The sequence below is a fragment of the Drosophila navojoa genome, chromosome 3 (assembly GCF_054131105.1).
Source record: "Drosophila navojoa isolate 15081-1374.11 chromosome 3, UAZ_NAV_1.0, whole genome shotgun sequence".
Lineage (NCBI taxonomy): Eukaryota > Metazoa > Arthropoda > Insecta > Diptera > Drosophilidae > Drosophila > Drosophila navojoa.
Genome location: NC_142891.1, coordinates 14,808,542 through 14,830,239, shown reverse-complemented (window position 1 = coordinate 14,830,239; position 21,698 = coordinate 14,808,542). Strand labels below are relative to the sequence as shown.

General features: G+C 39.3%; 2 protein-coding genes across 3 annotated transcripts; both read left to right on the top strand.

The window, feature by feature from the left end:
• Positions 1-46: 46 nt before the first annotated feature.
• On the top strand, positions 47-3,277 carry IFT57 (intraflagellar transport 57). Its single transcript, XM_030386914.2, has 3 exons — positions 47-417; positions 475-1,231; positions 2,175-3,277. The coding sequence occupies exons 1-3, from the start codon at positions 58-60 to the stop codon at positions 2,318-2,320; spliced, it is 1,263 nt and encodes a 420-aa protein (XP_030242774.2). The 5' UTR covers positions 47-57; the 3' UTR covers positions 2,321-3,277.
• Positions 3,278-10,490: 7,213 nt separating this feature from the next.
• Positions 10,491-21,146, top strand: drm (odd-skipped family member drumstick). Of its 2 annotated transcripts, none has more exons than XM_089257334.1 (3): positions 10,491-10,826; positions 17,803-18,721; positions 19,741-21,146. In XM_089257334.1, the coding sequence occupies exons 2-3, from the start codon at positions 18,501-18,503 to the stop codon at positions 19,763-19,765; spliced, it is 246 nt and encodes an 81-aa protein (XP_089113460.1). In that variant the 5' UTR covers positions 10,491-10,826; positions 17,803-18,500; the 3' UTR covers positions 19,766-21,146. The 2 variants fall into 2 exon arrangements, with proteins under 2 accessions (XP_089113460.1, XP_030242776.1); XM_030386916.2 differs by lacking the exon at positions 10,491-10,826 and adding an exon at positions 11,192-11,829.
• The last annotated feature ends 552 nt before the right edge of the window (positions 21,147-21,698 follow it).

Below are 21,698 nucleotides of genomic sequence, written 5' to 3'. Positions count from 1 at the left end.
ATTCATCATAGTCTTCCATGGGAAAATGTTCTGTTTGTCAGTGGCCATCTGGTTTCCATGGAAATCAGCAAACCCAAACAAACATATTTAATTTTTTCAGTCTTGAAAAAGAGCTTCAATAAAATGCAGGAAGATGCCACTGATAAAACGCAACAATTGCAAAACTTTCAATCGGACGACTTGCTGGAGAAGCTGAAGCTGCTCAACTATGAGAAACATCTACTGAGGGAATATAAATTAAAACCTCTTTCGCGATTTTATTTTTTGAAGGCAACGAATCCCGGCGAGCAATTCTTCATGTTTACCCTGATCTGCTGGTGGCTGTGCAGGAAGCTGGGCAAGGAAATGGAGCGGCCACAGGAGTACGATGATCCCAATACGGTTATAGCAAAGATAATGCAAATACTGGAGGAAATCGTAAGTTTGTGTAGCTAATTGAAAATGTATGGAATGGAGGCAGTTGAATCTCTGCAGGATGTCCCAGTGGACTTTGCTCCCAATAAGCTAATACGGGGCGCTGGACCCATCTGTCTCATGGTGCTCGATGTGCTGGCCACGCAGGCGCTGAAGGTGACGAAAGTGAACTATCAACGCCTGCACATCGCCCAGGAGGAGGAGTTCGTGGGCGACTATTTGGAGGACAATGCGGAGATCATATTGGAGAAGTTGGAGGATGAGCAGAATGCTGCTGCGCTCAGCGACGACAGCGATCTCGAGCTGGATGCGCACCATTACAAGCAGCTCAACTGGCTCAATCGCCAGAATCGCTCCCTGGGCGAGCTGCCAGCCAGCACGACGGACGAGCTGAGCGCTCGGCTCAACGATCAGCAGGAGTGGCGCCTGGAGCTGGAGCGCGTGCTGCCGCAGCTGAAGGTGTTCGTCAAGGCCGACGCCCGCGACTGGCGCACCCACATCAGCCAAATGGAGACGCTCAACACGAGCATCGCCAACGTAGCCGAGACGACGCAGACGCAGCTCAAGAAACTCCACAGCGAGTTCACCTTCAGCCTGGAGAAGATCGAGAGCCGGGAGAAGCACTTGAACAACGAGCTCCAGCAGCTCATCCAGCAGTACAAGGAGCTCTCCATTGAGCTATCCACCGTGCAGTACGCCCAAACGCAGATCCAGGACGAGTCCGAGAAGCAGATGAACCAGCTCAGCGAGGTGATGGCCGAGCAGGAGCTCAAGAAGCAGGAAATGGAACGACGCGGGCAAGTCATGTCCGATGGCAGTGAGTATGCCACGATGTGGCTTATATTTGGAGCGGTTGAAAGACGAATGGAAGCTAGATGAACTACGAGAGAGTTTGATTAGTCCGATCTAATTATTTGAAAATTTTATTATGTTCATTCATTTTCAGAAATAAAATTTTTTGTTGTGCCATTTATATTTATTCATAATTATTATTTTTGCAATTTATATATTTTTTTACGAATTAAAAGAAATAATTTTTTAATCAACTTGGTTTTATAAGTTCTTTTAATTTAAAGAATTTTTAATAAAATGAATTAATATTATTATTATTTTTTTAATGTATGTATGTATTTTTTATTTTATATTATTATTATTATTTTTTTAAACTGAAGTCTTGCTATTATTTACCTAACTTTTTGTATATCAACTTGTTCTTATTTGATATTATCATTTATATAATATTACTTCTTTTACTTTTCATATGTTTATATTACTCCCCGTATAGCTATCACTATGCCCGTCTCCTTCTTTTCAGCCGTAGCTTTTGCATTTCTCTCTCTGTCTCCCTCTCTCTTCGCTCTGGAGCCTCCTTTTAAATATAATTCTAGAAATAATTTCAGATGTTTCATGTTCAAATGTTCTATGATTCAATAATCGATGATTCATTATTATTTATAGCATATCATAGAAGATAGCCAATCGAATAAGTCGATACACAATTTGTTACTCATTGCTCAGCGAATTCACATGTTCTCAGAGTGCCTCTTCGCATTCCTCTCGCTGTCAATTGTGATTTTAGTGGGAAATACCAATGTGTCGAAATAGTGAGTGAGTTGAGCCAGAGCCTCAACTGATTCATAGCATATTTATTTAATGACTCTTACTCCCACTCCCCTCTCTCTATCTCTCTCTCTCTGTCTCTCCCTCTCTCTCTCCTGCTATTATCAAAGTTATTCATGTGATTTACCATCTCTTTGCAGGCTCTGTGCAGCAGATTAAGAAGGCGATTGCCAAGCTAAAGGATGACATTGCCCAACTGAATCTGGAGGTGGCATTGCTGGTGCATGCCTACGACCAGGAGACAGTGCGTCAAACACTCGACCCTGCCGACCAGGCAAACAACTGATAAGCGAGGGAGTCCATTCGGTATTTAGCATACGAATGCGATCGAGTCGACACGACCCGGGCACATTTCACACTTGGCCATGGGTGTGCTGCTGTTGTTCTTGTTGTTGTTGTTGTTGGCCTTGTTTACACCGATCGATGGCTATCGATGGGGGCAACAACAGCAACAGCAACAGCAACCACAGCAACAGGGCAGACCACCGGCGTTGCTCCGCCCCGTCGAACGTTGTTTGATTTGATTGCTGCAGTGCAGCTGATAAGCTTTGTAATTGGTTGCTAAGCCAATAGGGCGGTCAATTATCACCTCTTTGTTATCTACAGTTCACACACACACACACACGAACACTCACGTAGACGCACGCGTGTCCTGCGCTTGATCAGATAAGCAGCCACATCGCACTTAGATGAGAGGATGCCGCTACTACCACATAACCACGAACCCAACCACGAACCCAACCACGAGCCTAACCAAACCAATCCGAAACCAAAGCAAACCTGAGACGCAACCGCGAAACCGCTTGCTCGCCCGTAGGTGTTGCTCTACCCTCTCCTGCTTTCTATCTCACTCACTCTCTCCCTCAGTCTGAGTCTCTCTCACTCACACTCAGCTCGCTGCGCACGCGCAAACGCTTTGTTTGCCCACTTGGCCAGCTTATCAGCCCAATTCCTAATTCCCAATTGCTCAGGTCCCGGCGATGCGCAACTTGTTGTGATTTGCGCTGCGGCTGTGGCCAAAGGTGCTAAAAGGTTTTCCCAAAACACACCATACAACAACAAGAAAGCAACAACAACAACAACAACAGCAACAACTGCAACACAGCTTGTCAACTGCTGCGGACTTTTCTGTGCACGCGCTCAGGGTTTTCCATCATCCTTCAAAATTTAACCGCATGTGAAGCCAAATACACCCAATGTTGAAATGCTATATACATACATACACTTTTTGTATATTTATACTTATTAAATAATACAAACACAAAAAAAAACCTTATTTATAAAATTCAAGAAAATATATGTATCAATGAAAAAACTTTATATAAATAATTGAATAAAAATAAATAAAATATTGTTTCTGGCTGACTTGACAACAATTAAGATTTGATACATTTACTGTCTATTTATTTTTATATGATCACATTTTTTTATTCAAATAAATATTTTTTTTTGCTTCAATTTAAATTCAATTAGTTGAATTAAAGCTTTCGACGCGTTTAAATTACTAAACGTTATAGAAAACGGTTCGGTTTCTTAAAAATAGTTGTTCATGAATGCAATGAAGATTAATAGCTAATAGATTAATTAATGTTTTAAATTTAATTGCAATTATAATATCTCAATATCTAAAAACTCAATAGTTATGGCCAAATCTCTGTACGCATTTTAAATACTATAAAAACATCAAACAAAATGATTATATTAATAATATATATATATAAAAAAAAAAAAAAAAAAAAAAAACAGAAAGCGTAATAGCCAAGAAACCATTAAGTAAATGGTAAATGGTCAAAATTAATGTTTCATGAATACAACAATTTATTTATTTTTTTTATTTATTTATTTATTTTTTTTTTTTTGTAAACATTTTTATATTTTATTAACATTGCATTACATTTTACATTAAAAATAATTTAACAATTTAACAAGACTAAGTTTTATATTATATCAACCTAATGCAGAATTTTTTAGATTTGTTAGCTTTCTAATGAATTGTAGTTTACTAGTTAACTTAAACCCCAAAGAGAGAGAGGGAGAAAGAGAGAGATAGAGAAAGAGAGGGAAGGAGAGAGAGAGAGGCTAATAAGAGATTTGTATAAATCCGAAATATTTTGGGCGAGTACCTATTAAATAAATATATTTTATGTATTATATACATACATATATTTATATATGTCTAGCTATTGTTGAAACATACGAATTGCTCTCTTTTGTAATAAAATTCCATCTTTCTCTCTCTCTCTCTCTCATTATTATAAACACACTCTTCCTTTCCCTCTCTCTCCCTCTCCCTCTCTCTCCCTCTCCCTCTCCCTCTCTCTCTTGTCGTCGCTCTCGCTCCATCTCTGTCTAACCGTGGGCATACAAAATAGAGCAAGTCAAAAGTCATTTTGTGGCTCTTTTCGCTTTGCTTTGGCATAAATTGCATTATTATTAGGCTTATTTGATATGCGCCGACGACCAAAAAGCTGCAGTGAAATTGCAAAGCCAACAACAACAACAACAGCAGCAACAACAACAGCAACAACAACAACAACAGCAGCAGCAAACAACTGACTGTAGCATTAAACTTGTTGTTGCTCCAAAAGCCAAAAGCAACTACTGTTCATTTCCCACGGTAGGATTCGGATGCCATTCCACTGAGTTGAGTGGCAGGCAACTCGCGGCTCGCGACTCGCGACTCTCGACTCGCAGCTCCAGACTCGCGACTCACAGCTCGCAACTCGCTCTGGGGCTGGTTTTTGGCCAAAGCAACAACAACAGTCTCTCAGTCTCAATCAGAGTCTCCGTCTCAGTCTCCGTCTCAGTCGCTGGCTCAGTCTCGAGTGTCTCTCCGGCTCTCTGGTGTCCGCGGAGTGGGAGGAGGCAGCGCTTGGCGAGCAGCTGGATAAGAGCGAGTACGCGAGATGAGTTTCATTTTCTCATTGTTTGGCACGATCGACTTTGCAACAACAAGAGAAAACCTGTTGCCCGCCTCAGCTGTACGTTGAATGAACAAATTTGTGTTCAGCTTTTTGTCTTCTTTTATTTTGGCTTTTTGTTACTTACTTCATTTTTTTTTTTCTTTTAGTTTAGCCTCTGGCTAAAAAGCATTTGCTGAGCATAAATCGTGATTTGGCCCAAACAACAGCGAGAGCAGCAGATACTGACGCGAGTTGGGCCAAAACCTTATGCCCGAGCCCTATGCCACGGAGACGCCACCACCTACAAAGCAGCAAATTGCATTTCTTAGTTCTGGTCTAAGTTCTACATGGGGGTATTATTTATGCATCTAGAATTCATTCATTCAGAAACCAAAAGACCTCGTCCGACCAAATTCATTGAGAATTCTTCGCTTTTTATTTGTTTTGCTTTGCTTTGGGTTGGGTTTCGGCTCTTGTCAGCTTGTCAACGTTTTCTGACCGCTCGCTGTGCTCGTTATCATCTGAGCCGCAATTCCAATCCCCATCCCAAATCTATTCGCCTCTCTCTTGCTCTGCCGCTCGCTCTTGATATAGCCATCTCAGTCGAAACATCGATTTAAATGCAAATCAATGTAATAAAACATTTTTCTCTCACTCTCTCTCTCTCCCTCTCTCTCTCTGTTGTTCTCCTGCTCTGTCTGTCTCTGTGACTTTTTTGTTAGCGATATCAAATACGATTAATTTTAAATTCAATTTGTTTAAACTGAAAATGGAGATGGAGCTGTAGCTGTAGCTGTAGTCGAGGCTATAACTGTGACTGTGTCTGTCTCTGTGTCTGTGACTGCGGTTGGGGTTGGGGCTTACAGCTGATGACACCTACGCCCAGCCAACACCTCGACTCGACTCGACTCGGTGCCTCTTCTTCTTTCCTCTCGCAGTCGACTCTAAATCAACGGAAGTTCATGTGGCGCTAAGCACATGAAAATCGATCGTAAATCTTGTTTTCACAGCTTTCTAAAAAAAATACGAAAAATAAACAAATAAACATCGTTCAGCTCGAGTAATGCGGGGGATCGCATTTTGGTCCAGCGCACAATAAAACTGTTGACCATTTGAACAAACCCTATGATTCGTATTACCCACAAAAGGTACTTAATTTATGGTCCGAAGTTTTTTTAAATTACAATATTTTTAAAGAGTAAAAAGTGCCTTCAAAAATGTTTCTATCATTTCGTAGATTTATTTAACTATTGTTAACTATAGTCCAATTGAATTTTCTATAGTTTATGTTCAACTCCGCAATATCCCTTCTTTATTTATATTTTATATACAATAATATATTTGATCAAGTTGCACAATAATCAACTGCTCGCACAGACTCGAGCGCTCGCAGCTGGCGATGACTTGACAAAAGCAGCTCGAAAACAGTTTGCACTGTGCGCAAAAGTATTAAATTTCATTAATTGCCAAAATTAATAAAGAGCCCCCACAACAACAGCAACAACAACAGACAGTAAATAAAAGAATGAAAAATAAAAAAAATAAAAACATTTTGTGAAAAATTACAAATTCATACGGCAGCGCTGCGGTCGCATAAATTTCAACACTGCGGAGAAGCTGCGGCAGCCGAACGGGGTAGAAAAAGGCTGCCAACAGACAGACGCAGAAGATGTGGGCGGCTCAGAGATATGTTTCTATATACACTATATATATATGCATATATATAAAGGCTTTGAAACTGGAACGTTGTCAACAGCTGCTGCTGCTTCAACTGCTTCTGCTGCTGCTGCTGCTGCTGCTGCTGCTGGCGAGCAGGATGACAAAGTTTCGCTGCGATGATTGCCTCACGGTAGTTTTGTTTTTGTTGCTGTTGTTGCTTTGGCTGCTTGTGACAGAGTTGCCAGGCTGCCATTCAAGGTGTTTGGCCAAAACAAATGCTTGGCTGGCACTTAAAAAGCATGATTTATTTGCGCTTAGCCATGCCGTGAATCCATCTGCATAAATTTGAATTATGTACGATCGTAAATTTGTGCCTGCCCAGCCATGCCATATTGTATATACACACATACATACATATATATGTTTCTATTTTGGAACACACAGTTAGCTTTGGCTGGCTGCCTGGCTGCCGTTATAGCGCTGCGATCCATCAATGAATTCGGAACTCAATGAACTCGTACTACAGCAACAAAAACTATCGCCCATAAAGCGCTATCGATCGTCCATCGCCGATCGTCGCACAGCCTCTCTGCGCGCTTCTCAGCCTCATTTCGTATGCATTTTAGTTTGTATGTTAATTTTTATTATTATTATATTTGGTTGTTGCTGTTTTGTTGCTGTTGTTGTATTTGTCTTCTTCTTTCTGTGCTCTTTGGTTTCCAGTTTCAGTGTGTGCCCATTGTGTTTTATTTAATTTTAATTTTTATTTCGTAAATTTTAAATTTGTTGTCACTTCTGTAGGAGCGCAAAAGGTTTTTCCATTGTTCGTTCAATTCTGAAAAAAAAAAAAAACTGAATTCGAAATCGATTTCGTTTGTGTTTTTTTATTATAATTGGGTGCGGTGCGGTAGGTTTTTTAAGTCTCTCTATAATATCTGCCTCTTCCTCTCACTCTGCTTAACTATATTGTATATATCTTCATCGCTGTCATTGTAGCGACAATTCAATAAACCCAAACCAATCCACAAAAAAAAGAAGATATATTTTTTTTATGAATAGCTTGCTGCATATTTAAATAAGTGTGTATGTGTGCATGTGTGTGTGTGGCGATTGTCTTTTTTATTCATACATAGAATATTAATAAAATTTATGGTTTATTTGGAATTTTCGTGGCTTATTAATTTGCCATAAAAACCTGGTGGGCAAAGTGTGTGGCAAAAGTTAAGTGGCAATCGGTGGCACATAGACGCCGAGAAAGCGAAACACACACACACACACACACACACGTGTATCATCTCAGGCCTATTCCCAGATGAATCACAGCTTGTTAGCAAAGTTCACAGCCGACTTGCGTCGATTTGCTTGAGTTTATTTAGGTTTACCTATTCAGCTCTTTTTTTCGTTTATTCTTCGCACAGGTAATTTATTTTTGCAGCACAGAACTCGATTTCGTATATATACAATATATGTGTATATAGTATAGGCATAGCATAAACTATTTATATAACCAGCTTATGCTAATACAAGAATTGCTTCACATATCAGTCTAGGCAGAGAGAGGGTTTACTGTGTTAGTGAAAATTCTAAATCTAGTTGAAATATGAGTCTTGACTGAATCTCCAGCATACGATTCAATATGATTCTATATGCTCCAATTCAACATTCTTTCAAGGTTTTCTGAGTTCACTTTTTCCGGCAAAAGACCTTTTAGACAAACTCCCTGAAGCTTTTCTAAGAATATTTGATCAACGGCTTTATTTTCTTGAAGATTGTTATCGTCTTTTTTCCATAATAATCAGTCAAGTACTTAAATATACATATATAAATAATAATATACCATATATAAATAATATATAAATAATAATATATCATTAAATAAATTAAAATATCATTAAATTTAATTAAATATATCATTAAATAAACTTCAAATTTCAAAAATAAATGAAAATCTCAAAATCGTCAACGATTTCGTTAATATAAAAATAAGATTTTGATTACCTCTGAAATGTCATTTTCATATAACCAAATCTTTTGTTTTCATTGCTGTTAATCACCATGAATGCTAAAGAGAAACTTTTTATGATTGCCTCTTTTTTTTTATATCACTGTCGGATCCTTCGACTTGATTGTTTGTTTATGCACTTTAAATTTCAACAGCTGTCAATAAAGAGTCGTATATGTACTTGCAGTTGCTGCTTCATAAGGAATTGTCTGTAAAAAAAAGCGCAAAAAATCAATTTGCGTATCGCCTGATTGGATATATGCAAATGTGAAGCCAAAAATGCGGAATGAAGCCATCAAAATCGAATTGAAGTTGAGTTTAAGAAACGTTGCCTTAAATATGGCAATATCTCCACAGCGATGCGCCGCACAAGGAGAAACAATTTGAGCATTCTTTTATTTTCTCTCTTGTTTTTAAACTTTATTGATGCTTCATGTCAATTCGCCAGCTCCGCAAAGCGAAAACTTAATTAAAAAGTCCAACGGCAGGCGAACCAGGGGAACAGAAAAAAACAATAAGATGAGAAGAAGAGGCAATCCTTTTTGGGGCCACTTAATTAAAATCACAAAAGGCGCAGAGTTATGTAAAATTAACGAATTTTTGTGTATATATTTTATTTGATCATTTTGTTGTTGAGTCTCGTTTTTCGTCTTCTTCTTCTTTTGTTTTTCGTGAATATTTGTGAATGGAGCGTTTGTTTCATTCAGCAGCAGATGAGCCGAAGAAAATGAAAGGCAATCAGTTAGAGCAGGCCGAAAGCAAGAGATAAACAGACAATAAATATGAGGTCGGCCCTTTTGCGGCGCATTACAAAATGTATTTTGGTATTTTTGTTCTCTTCGTTTTCTTGTATTTCTTCATGTTATTTGTTGTTTGCGGGACACAAAGAGGCCACACAGCGACAGTGGTTAAAGAAAAACGCATTTCAAGAGTTTCCCATGGCGGCACACACACACACACACACACACACACACACACATACACGCGTACAAAATGGAGCCGCAGCAGTTAACAAAGTTGGCAGCGCAGTCAATGCGGCGAATGCGTAATACGGCTGCCTGCTGCTCTGCCACTGGTTTTCAGCACTCACGCATACACACATACGCACACACACACACACTCACAGACTGGCGCATGTGAGCGAGAGACAGTCGAGAAACGGGTTAAGGGCAGGCAAACTGACAGCTGAGCGCCAGCAGCGACGCGAACGCTGCTGCCATTGGCCGCCCAAAAGCGCCACAAGGCAACGCCCACTTAACAACTGAGCATACGTCTGCCTCTGTGTGTGTGTGTGCACGAGTATGCGAGTATGCGAATGTGTGTGTGTGTAAAAGAAAGTTGGTTGCGTTGCACAGCAGCTAGATGACAGCCGACAGCTGCATAACAGAGATGAAACTATACAAGCGTGTATAACAGTGCGCGGGCGTGAGCGAGATAGAGGGAGACACACAGAGCGCTTTTTGGGGCAGCTACTGCGCTTTAACCTATAATTTGTGTCTTTGCGCACGCTCTTAATTAAAATGTAAGTATTTCTGCTGGCAAACGTGGGCGCATTTAGGCTCAATTAACAGACCAGCACGCACGCACGTAACGCCCCGGCGTTGTGCTCACCAGAAAGAAGAAAAAAAGAACTTAACTCACCTGTTTTGCTCTCGCGCACTAACACTCACACACACATACACACTCAAATTAACACACGCATACAGCGTCACTCAGCGCTCTCATCCAATCAGAGCGCGTTGCGCTCACTCAAACTCGTTTTTGCGCTCAATTGTGCTAGAGCGAGACAGTGCAGAGACAATTGAATGCAAGCAGCGAACAGCGAAAGGCGAACAGCACCACCACGAGCAGAAGCAGCAGCAGCAGCAGCAGCAGCAGAAGCTGTTTTATGCTCTTGTTGTTGTTGTTGCGCCGCTCAACTGTTTCAACACAGGCAGCTGTTAAACCCATCAAGCTGAAGTTTCGATCGTAACTTTGCAGTTGACTCTCGCGCACAGAAGCGTTCGGAAGTGAAATATATTTTATTAATAATATTAGCAGTCGATCTGTGCGAGCTTTCTGAGCTTATAAGCTTTGAATCGTGTAAGCCCCGTCGCCGTCTGGCAAATTACAAAAGTGAACGAAATTCGAAAAGGTGAACAGCCGACGGAACAACTGTAATCAAATTGTATTTGATTTGTTTCTTCGCTGGCAAATACGCATTTGCATTTGGTTTTTCGGACTACAAGGTAAGCAGACGCCATTTTGTTAGACGTTGCCATTTTGTGGCTACTGTTGAAAGCTACCGCAGTTACGCAGCAGCAAAAACGACACGAAGAAAAAAAAAAGAAGAAGACGAACAACACAGCTACATCAACGGCGCATACAAAACTCGCATAGACTGTGTGGTAGATAGACAGAGACAGAGATAGAGAGTGAGAGCAAGTGCGCTTTGAGCGCTACTCGTCTTGCGCATGCGCAGTAGCCGAAGCTTATAAGAACTTGCTTCGGCTTCTGGTCTTGAGCTTCTCCTTCGTGTCACGAATGCGTCTTCGGCTTCGGCTTTCGCGTTCGTGCTTGACCAGTTAGAAAGAAGAGCTAGGCAGAGCTGCTGCTGCGGCTACGGCTGCTGGCGTGGCTGCTGCTGTTGCTGTGGCACTACAGTAGTCCGATGACTCACATACACATACACACACGCACACACATTTACATACACATACACATTCACTACTGTATTGAGCCGCACTCAAGGCACACACACACACACACACACATACACAGTGCCACACATCGAAACGCCTCGGTCTTTTAGTCTTGACTGCGTCGTCGCCGCTTCCTCAACTTGGCAGCAGCGACGCGAGCAGCACAGCAACAGCAGCAGCTCTCGGCAGCAGCAGCAGCAGAGTTGACTACTATTTCTTTCAGTTATTAGTAGCATTCATTCATTCAACTTTGTGCCGCGCAAGCGTGCGTAGTTCCTCAGTTCCTTCGCGTGTACCTACCAAGCAATAAGCAAGAAGCAAAAAAAAAAAAACAAAAATTAAATAAAATAATCATCATAATAATAATAACGATCTACATTGTGATTCCATATATATACACACACACGCAGATCAGTATATATACATAAGCCGTTGTGCTACGTGACTTTAATTCATTCGTCGCCTGACATCAGTCGCCAATCGTTGTCGTCGCGTTAATTCCAGTGATTAGCAGCAGCAGCTACCAACGTTTTGTCGCATTTCCCATTGGGTAAGTTTTGCCTATACGACTGCGCAGTTACGCAAGCGTCGCCATTGCTATGGCTCTGGCTGCGCAGTCAGCGTCGATTCGGCTGCACCTAGGCGGCGGCGTCGCACAGTAGCCAGCAGGCAGTAGGCAGCATTGGCGCTTATGTTATTTTTGTTCTGTTCTCTTCTCTTTATTCTCCGTTGCCCATGCTGTTGCTGTTGTTGTGTATGTGTTTGCTTGGCTACCAGTTTTACGCGCTTTCATTGGCCCAAGCCAATGTGCGTGAGAGTCGTTCGATGTGTGAGTGTCTTTGCGTGTGCAAGAGCGTGAGAGTTGAAAGAAATGGTTTGTCAATGGCGTGCGTTAAGCTTTTTTGCCTGCGTATTAAGCTGCCACAAAATGGCGAACACAACAGAATTTCTAATAAGCCAATTGCACACATCTTATTACATCAGCAAATCAAAACAATCTATATTTTTTATATTACATAATATATTAAATAAAGTATGCTTATATCTCATTAATTATAACTCGCATATAACAATTGTAAAATTTTACATTGAGCTGGCTTCGAGCTGGTTTCTCCAAGCTATCGTGATTTGAATCGTGTGCCGACGGCATTTTTTCAACATGAGCTTATGTGGCCTTAGCTCAGCTTCAGTCAGTTGTAAGTCCATGAGTCAGCACTACTTGGACGACTTCTTATAAGCGATGAAGGCCTGTGCGAGGTTAATAAAACTTGCCAAACGTAACACATACATACATAGACAATGCGACTCACAACCGCAAATGACTTGTTGCCACAGATCATCAAATTAATTTTGGCTTAAACTAAGCTCTGACTCACGCACAACGCTTAGCATTTTCGATCAAGCTTAGCTGAATGAGTCGCCAGATTTTAACAAGCCGCTACAAGTCGCACTTTTACTATTTATATACTTTTGTATATACATATGTTTATGTATATCTCTTCTATATAGAGGCGCAATTGTGCTCAGCAGGAAATGTCTGAGAGTGAGTGACCTCGTCCTTTTTTCTTACTTTGGGACCACACGCTGCGTGCCATCAATTAGGCACAAATTAGTTAAACGTACGATCTAGCAGACATTTTGCACCTTTCACGTGGGTGTCTTAGGCTGTGGCTGTTGTCCAAGCTGCACAACTGTCTGTCCGTCTGTCTGTCATATTCGATCACGCAACGCATTCGAACGCATCTAGTTCGCGTTTGACGCGGTGCGTGTTTTCCCACAGGAAAAAGAGAAGAAAACAAACTAGACATTTGTCTTTCGGTCAGCACTTGAAAGATCCTTTTGTGGTTAGGTGTTGTCTCCCTCGCTTCAGTTTAAGTTGTGTCCAGTTTCGCGCGCCCCGCACCCTTGCATTGTTCTCTCATTCTTTGGACTACTAGAAGCACGGTGTCTAATTGTTGTTGCTGTTGCTGTTGTTGTGTGGCTGGGGTTTTATTTTTCTTGAGAATTCTGCGCCATTAGCACAATTAGATTCGTATCAAATCGTTTCGGTGCCTTTGTCCTTTACATTTTTTATATGGCCTGAGCCGTGCGGCTTATTGTCATTTTTTCCACATTTTCGGAATGTAATTTTTAATGACACCTTGCCAACTCACCTTGTCCGCCTCCAAAAGAACTCACAAAAAAGGGCCACATTGGTAAGTGTGGTAATCGCTTTTGACCATGTCAGCTACGCTGGCCCTTAGCAGTGTGCGACGTGTGTGTCACTCCGCTGTCTGTCTGCCTGTCTTCCCTTCTTCTTGCCCTTTAGTTTTTTAGGTCCTGGCAGCCTTATCGGCGTGTACCGCTGCACATTATCGCTGGGCCGGGGTGTTAAACTGTAACTTTTCGGATTTTGGCTTCGTGGAAAGGCGCTGGCGCACACACACACACACACACCCTCGCACACACAGGCACACTGCCAAACGATTTAGATACAGATTCAGATACGTTGCCTCTCTGCCTCTGTCTCTCTCCCACTCTCTTTCTCTCTGTGTCTGTTTGTTGCCATTTTTGGTGCAAATCTAATTTCACGCAGCATTAACGCCTTTCGCATGCCCTTCACAAGCTGCTGCATCTTCACTTTAACATCTGAAGTCTGAGTTTCACGCTGTGTCCTGATCTTTTACTATACACACACACACGCACTCGCACACACACACACACTCTCTCTGCCTCTCTCATATGCCTCAGCTCTCTGCATGCCTTGGACCTCTCGTTGTGCTGTGTGTACAAAACACTAATTATTTTCAGTGCGGATTAATGGGATTAACTGCATCTTGTACAACACTTTATTATACAATATTTTGGCCAGTTTCAATGTCTGCTTAAGCGCTTATGCGTGTGCGTATGTGCGTGTGGTCTTTTGACTGTGCTCGAGCTAATGCTAAGCGGCTTTGGTTAGAATATCAAATGCCAAACAGCAACAGTTGGCAAACAGCCAGCGGATTATGCAAACACAAATTCACAGTGGCTACGGGAAGAAAAGATCTATCTTCTTATTCATGTATTGCTGGTGTTTATATAGGAATTTTCACAAACATATATTCTTATAGAATTAGGGCGTAAACAGAGTTTAGTCCCGAATGAAAACATAATATTGAACGATGAGGCATGATTTCCATGTTAAAAGCGAATTTGCAATGGTTTTTTTCTTCAAGTTTTTATATTTTCATTATTTATATATTTTATAATATCTAAAAAAAATTCTATTTTTCTTTGTATATAACATTTTAAAAATATCTATATTTTTGTATTTTAATATATATAATTTATGAATATTTAATATCACAAATTTTGTGGAGAAAATGATATGTGCAAAAACAAGATAATTTTTTTCTGTCAATTCAAACTTATTGACAATTTCACTGGGAAATATATTTATGTATTTGAGCATTTTTGTATTTCTATAAAATATTTCAACTTTTTATTAAAATTCTTATGTCTATTCTGCAAGTTATATTCAAATTCAAATACTTAAAAATCGCTTGGAAATAGCTACTTAACGGTGTCTCTGCTTTGTAGATGCACTTTGATAAGCTAAATGAATTCCACATGATTTATTTATAAACAGTTATTTTTATACATTTATTGCTGATCTTTGCGTCGTGAGCAGGTTTTAAATTGTGGATAAACAACAATGAGACATTATATATGAAACATTCGCTTAAATAAGAACAAACTAGAAGAACTCTTGTTGATATTTCAGTTTACCAACTAAAAATCTTGTATTTATCAAAAGTCTCTACAGATTCCTAAAGAGTTCAACTGACTTTGAAAACAGTCAAAGAAGCTAAGAGCAATTAAATGTATTTTTAATTCATTTATTTCACAACAAAACTGGAATGCCATCAACAATATAAATATTTCCAAATCTTTTTAAAATATTAGTAAGTCGACAAATTCCACTGCTCTGGTTCAAACATCTCTGTCATCTCTTGCAAAAGTCGAGTTCATTGAGTTTGCCTCCTCCCAATGGTCTTCCAATAAATAAGCTGTAACACTTCGTCTTCCCCTTCCTCCTCCTCTTCATCGTCTGCTTGTGGTTGTGCTTTCGCTTACGCATTCATCTGGCTGGCTCATCTGTCAAGTTAAATAAAGCTGAAAAGCTTAGGCGCAGTCGTAAGCCGTGGCTAATGCTGCTCCAGTTAGGCCCACGCCAAATGCCGTCCACAAAAGCATGGCCCAAAGGCAAAAAGCCAAAAAGCATAGCCAAAGGCCAGAGCGAGCTCAGCAGACAGACCAACAGACCGACAGAGGGACGGCGGGACGGACACAGCCTCCTCCAGCGCATCCACAACGAATCCCATGGCCTTATGCAGGCGCCCTGTGTCGCATGATTAACGGCGTTAAAATGCCAATGTGACGCCACATTGTGTACACAAATTAACATGGACTTGGACTACGACTCTACCTCGCTGCCTCTCCATCTCTGTCTTACACCGTGTCTCTCTGTCGCACTCTTTCTAAGAGCTGGCGATCAGCGACCTGAACGTCAGTGTTATAATTTGAATATGTTTAGTGGACATTAATGTTATAATGACAATAACTACGTAGCGTCTGCGTCTGGTGCAGCACCCGCTGTGACTTTTGCCTTTTGTTGTCAACGTTGTGGCCCCCAAAGCCCCAAAAAGCACCAAAGCCACTTTATTTGTCTTCCTCTTGCAGCCAAACTCCAGCTGCGCGCACCCAACAAAATCAAAGAAAACGAAAAGAAAAAAACACCAACAACAACAACAAAAGTAAATAAAAATGAAAATAAAACTCATATAAATATCGAAATCGGGGCTTGCCGAGAGACGTTGTCGCTACCAGTCAGCGCAGGCTTTTGTTTGCACAGAGATCTTCGAATCCGAATCCGAATCCGAATTCCCATTCCAAAAACTCCAAGAATGTATGGCATAACATTAAGGGACTGACGCGTATTTATATACATATTCATATGCATATATCCAAAATCCAAATAAAAAAAAAAATGTTATCCAGCGGCGCCGAAATGACAAAAATAAAATTACATAAAAAATAACAGTTGTTAACTACCGCGCAGGATCCCAAAAGAAAAAAGAAGAAGCAGGCATTGAGATCCGTTGAATATAACCAAAAACAAAATCATCGGGCATAAATTTGAGGCGCTGTTTCGGCCCAGGCGCCAATTAAAAATAAACTTGTTACAGCGCCACTTTAATGAAGCGACTAAAATATGGCAACTGAATGCGGCAAGGTGACGTCGTAAAGGCATAAACACCACTCCGAGTGAATTTGTGACGCCTTTCAGCATCTTTATAGCGCCCATAACCATAGACGGCCATAGTGACCTATGTGAACTGGGCCGTCGCTGTGGCTATGATCATTAACTTTTCATGTATGCTCTTCATCGAGCAGTTGGAGCATTGCAATGCATGAACTTGGACAATTGCAGCCATATACGTATATCATAGATCATATGCCGTTCTCAAGTGAGGCTGCAAAAACTACTTTAATCTATATAATATTATATGACTAATTAGGGACATATTGGACACATGTTTGTGTATACTTTATGTAATTACTAAAGATTCGTGGAGTTTTAATGTTTTGATCTCTGTGAACTCAGCTGTTAGTAGAGCTATAATCCTTAAATTTGATGTCTTGCTTTGACAATAAATTTCTAGTAATGCATAAGCCTTGAAGCATATTATGTGCTAGAGATATTTAATATAAGGAATAGAATCAATTTAAAGTTAAATGATTTAATTGATAGTCAACCCAGAGGCTTAGCTAAAGTGAGTTTTAAAGTCATAATGAGTGTCTATAGTTAACTTATGTGAACTCATCTGTTAGAGCAGCCAAGATATAAAAAATTGGTATGCCAACTCCTTTTCACAGAAAAAGAAAAAGAAGTTACACATTAAGATGTATTTTACTGAAGTGTTCAAAAACTTGTATCCCAACTGAATAGGTTATCCTCGAGCTGTTTGCAACTGAATTCAGGTCAAGCTGTAACTATTTATGGATTTCGTATTTTAGTTTCAACATTGCGCGGGCGACTAATTGAACAGTTGTGTTGCGGAAGTACAGTTGGCGACAGCAGTAACAGCTGACTGGTTGGCAAAAGAAATAAAAAACTACAAAATAAATAAGAAGCAGCCGAGAGCAAGTCGGTGTTGTCGTTTAAGACAAATTATAAGCGAAGGTTAGCAACTGAAGCTGGGCGGCTGGTGATTTGTAAATGTCAACACCAAGTTCGAGTTCCAGTTGCGTATGGGGGCCAGCGGTTGAGGTGGCTTTAATGACTCATTTTCAATTTCATGTTGCGTGATTTAAGTTGACAACTTGTTGTTGTCGAGATGTTTTGTTTTGTTTTTTTTTTCTTTTAGCTTTTGTTGTTTTTGTTGTGGTATTTTTGCTCAAATTTATTGGCACATAAAAGATGTCGCAGGCGTTGCTAACTTTATTTAACTTTGTTTCTTCTCTCTCTGTCTCTCCCTCTCTCTGTCTGTGTTTTTAGGTGTTTGCCTTAAAGTGCGCCATAAACTAAAAGGCAACGGCAGCAGCGGCAGCTGGAAATACGGCCCACCCAATACGCCTACAATAACAACAGCAACAGCAGCAGCAACAGCAACCACTGCGAAGCTAGCACACGGAGAAATCACAACAACGCCAACAGCCAACGAGCAGCGAGCGTGTGACAGTTGACAAAAAAAAATAAAAAAAAAAAAAAAACAAAGCAAAAGGAGAGAAGAGGAAAAAAACCAACTTAAAGAGGAAAAAGAAAAAGCATTGCCACACATACAGCAAATAACTGTTATCTGCCATAGCAATAGAGATAGCGATTACGCTTTGAGTACCGTTAACAGCGTCAAGCATTGCGCTCATTGCAGACAGAGCAAAGCTCAAAGCTTTTCAAACACAACCCCACTCAGCGCAGCGCGAGCACTCACTCTGAGTGCAAGAGATCGAGCACACACAGCCAGCCAGAGTGAGCGAGAGCGACACTGAGTGTTTGTGAGTGCAAGACAAAGAGAGAGCGATTGCAAGAGAGCAGACGGCAGCAGAGAGCGAGTGTGTGTCGTCGGCAGCGACGCCAACTGAACGAAAAACTTCACCCACTGATTGTGCGAGCACTGAGCGCGCGCGCGTCGCACGTAGGCAAAAAAAAAGAGGAAAAAAACAACGAAAAGAGGGGAAAATATATCGTCTGTCAAAATGTTTGCTGTAATGCGAATCGACAACGATGACTGCCGGTCGGATTTCCGTCGCAAGATGCGTCCGAAGTGTGAGTTCATTTGCAAGTATTGCCAGCGGCGTTTCACCAAGCCCTACAATCTGATGATACACGAGCGCACGCACAAATCCCCAGAGATAACATATTCCTGTGAGGTCTGTGGCAAGTACTTCAAGCAACGTGATAATCTGCGTCAGCACAGGTGAGTTCAGCACAGATATACAACATAGTATACGGTCTATGTATTCTAGTATAAATATTCAAACTCTAATTGTATATAAATACACACACACACACATGCATAGGCATAGCTGCTACTTGTATTGGTCTCCATAAAAAGTGCATGAAAAAATACAAAAATTTAAATCGTCTTTGGTGTTGGTTAACATTACGATATACATATAGATTTATATCTGTCGGTTATATATGGAGGTATTATTTGTTTGTTATCTTGTCAAAGCTTTATTTATATTATGACTCTCTAGAAGAGATATTTTCAACTTGGCAAAAAAGCACCGTGATAAGTTTAGCAGGAATTAATGGATTCCCAGTCTTTAAAATTACATTTAAATTCCAGTCACGAATTATTTACTAGGCGTTTCGATAAGCTACAATTGAAATGATGTTTACTTTGTTAATTATTTAGTCATACTTTTTATGAGGAAGCCGTCTATAAACCTGACTAAAATGTGCAGCAGTAATTAGATAAAAGAACATTATAGCTATTGAAAATATTAAAAACTCAATTAATTTTAAAATGTTTTAATAGTTTTTTCAATATATTCTATAAAATACGTATATTTTATATATTGTATAGTCGGAATGATTAAATGCTATAGCAGGAAAGGAAAATAAAAATGATATATGCATGTATATATATAACTCTATCTAGTCTTCAGTTTTGTTTTTGCAAATGCAAATCATAAACAGCTTTTCTATGAACAAATTTATATACATACATATATGTAAATATATATCTAGTGTATATTATATAGTCTTAAGTATCGAATATATTTTAAGCATATAGAAAAATCACACACATATCGCACCATAAGCACACAAGAAAATTTATTTTGCTGAATTATTGGATAAGTTATATACAAATTTATTTACACGTATATAGTTACGGATATATGTATGTATTTATTCCACTATTTATCACAACACGTCTCTATTACATCACCTTTTATTTGTTTTCTCTATTTTCTCTTCTATTTGTAGATGTAGTCAGTGTGTTTGGCGATAAGCTAAAATATCATAAATACAATATATATAAATGAAAAAAAAAAAAAGAAAAAACGCAAAAAAAAAGAAACAACAACAATACACAGCAATATATAATATATATATATATATATAAAACGCAAAGCAACATCTGATATCTAAGCACCGCAGCACCAACAACAAACAACAACAAATGCACGCAATATTACAAGATATTAAGAAAACTAAATGGAAACTTTTTTGGGTCACTGTCACACACATAGAGTTATCGATAGCTGCTGGTAATCGGTAATCGGCAGCTCGAAAGCAGCAACAGCAAGCACCAACGCCCACCGACCCACTCTCATGCACCGCATACACACACACACACACAGAGACACCAGCACACGCACAAGCACACGCACCTGCACACATACACACACACACACTCAGCTTTGATGCAGCAGCAGCAGCAGCGGCAGCAACTACAGCAGCGGCAGCAGCAACATTCGCATCGGAATGCAATCGGGTGTTGGTATTCGATAATTCGCTTTTGGTTTGGCTGTTTCGTTTTTTTTTTTCTTAAATATTTAAATTAATTGGTTCTGCCACGCCCACCCCAAAAATGTTGCGCAGGCGCAGCAGCAACAACAACAACAACCATATCTACAATAGCAGCAACAACAACAATTTACAATAATCTTTGCAGAAACTTGCACATGAATACCTGTGGGCGTGCATACAACAAATAAGACAACAAGCAACATGTCACATGCAACACATGCAACACATGCAGCATGCAACATGCCTCAGCAAGATTGCGCAAGTTTTGCTTTGCTTAGGGAAAGCACAATTAAGCTTGAGCTTTTTGCGCTTTCGCCCAGCCAACAGCAAAGCAACAACTCGTGCAACATAGCCACATCAATCCCATGCATCAATCAGACAAACAATCTATCAATCAATCAATCACACAATCACTCAATCCATATGCAATAACAGCTGCAATTCTCTTGCCTTATAACTCGGAACTTGTGCGATTCTCTCGCTATTCATATTAATAATACAGTTAATTACAATTTAATAATAATAATAATTAAAACAAAAACAAATTCATAATTTTTAAGTATTTTGTATTTTAAATTCGCAAACACGTTGAAAATGTATTACATAAATTTTATAATAATAAAATAAATAATAATAATAAAAACTATTAAACTAAATAATAATATAAATGCATTGTTTTGTTTAAGTTTAATGATTAAAAATACAACAAAAATTTTAAAGAAATAAAATTAAAAAATTAAAAGTTTCACATACAAAATAATTTCTTTGCAATAAGATTGTAAATGTTTTGCTATTTATAATAATAAAATGAATAAAGAGAAAAATTTTGAAAATACAAAAAAAAAAAGACAAATGAAAAACCAGATGAGAAATCATACGCAATATGTATTACATGCAGCGTGCCACGCCCACAAAGAGGGCAACGCTGGCATCGCTTGCGTGCAAATAAAACTAAATAATAATAATAATAATAATGAATAATGCATAATAATAATGATAACAATAATTATAATAATATTCTATTTTTTAATGTTTTTAATATGTATGATGAATTTTTGTTTTTATTTTGGCATTTGTGTGGTAAAGACAAGAAAACAATAAGTAAATAAATAAACATATTTATACAATGTAAAATCGACTTTTAATTGTTTTTTTCTTTCTGTAACTGTTTATTTTTGCCACATTGGGCAAGGAGTTGGAACATAGTGCGCAACATCTAAAGATGGGTATGATACCTGAAGAATACATTTTTAATAATTTTGTAAATATTTGATATATTTGGCCTTATTGTTAAAATTCAGCTAATTATTATTTTTATTCTTTAAAATTATTTTTAAGCATTACACAAAAAGAGAGCGTTGTTGAGATTGAGAGAGAAATATATCATAAGAGAGAGAAGTAATCATAAAGAA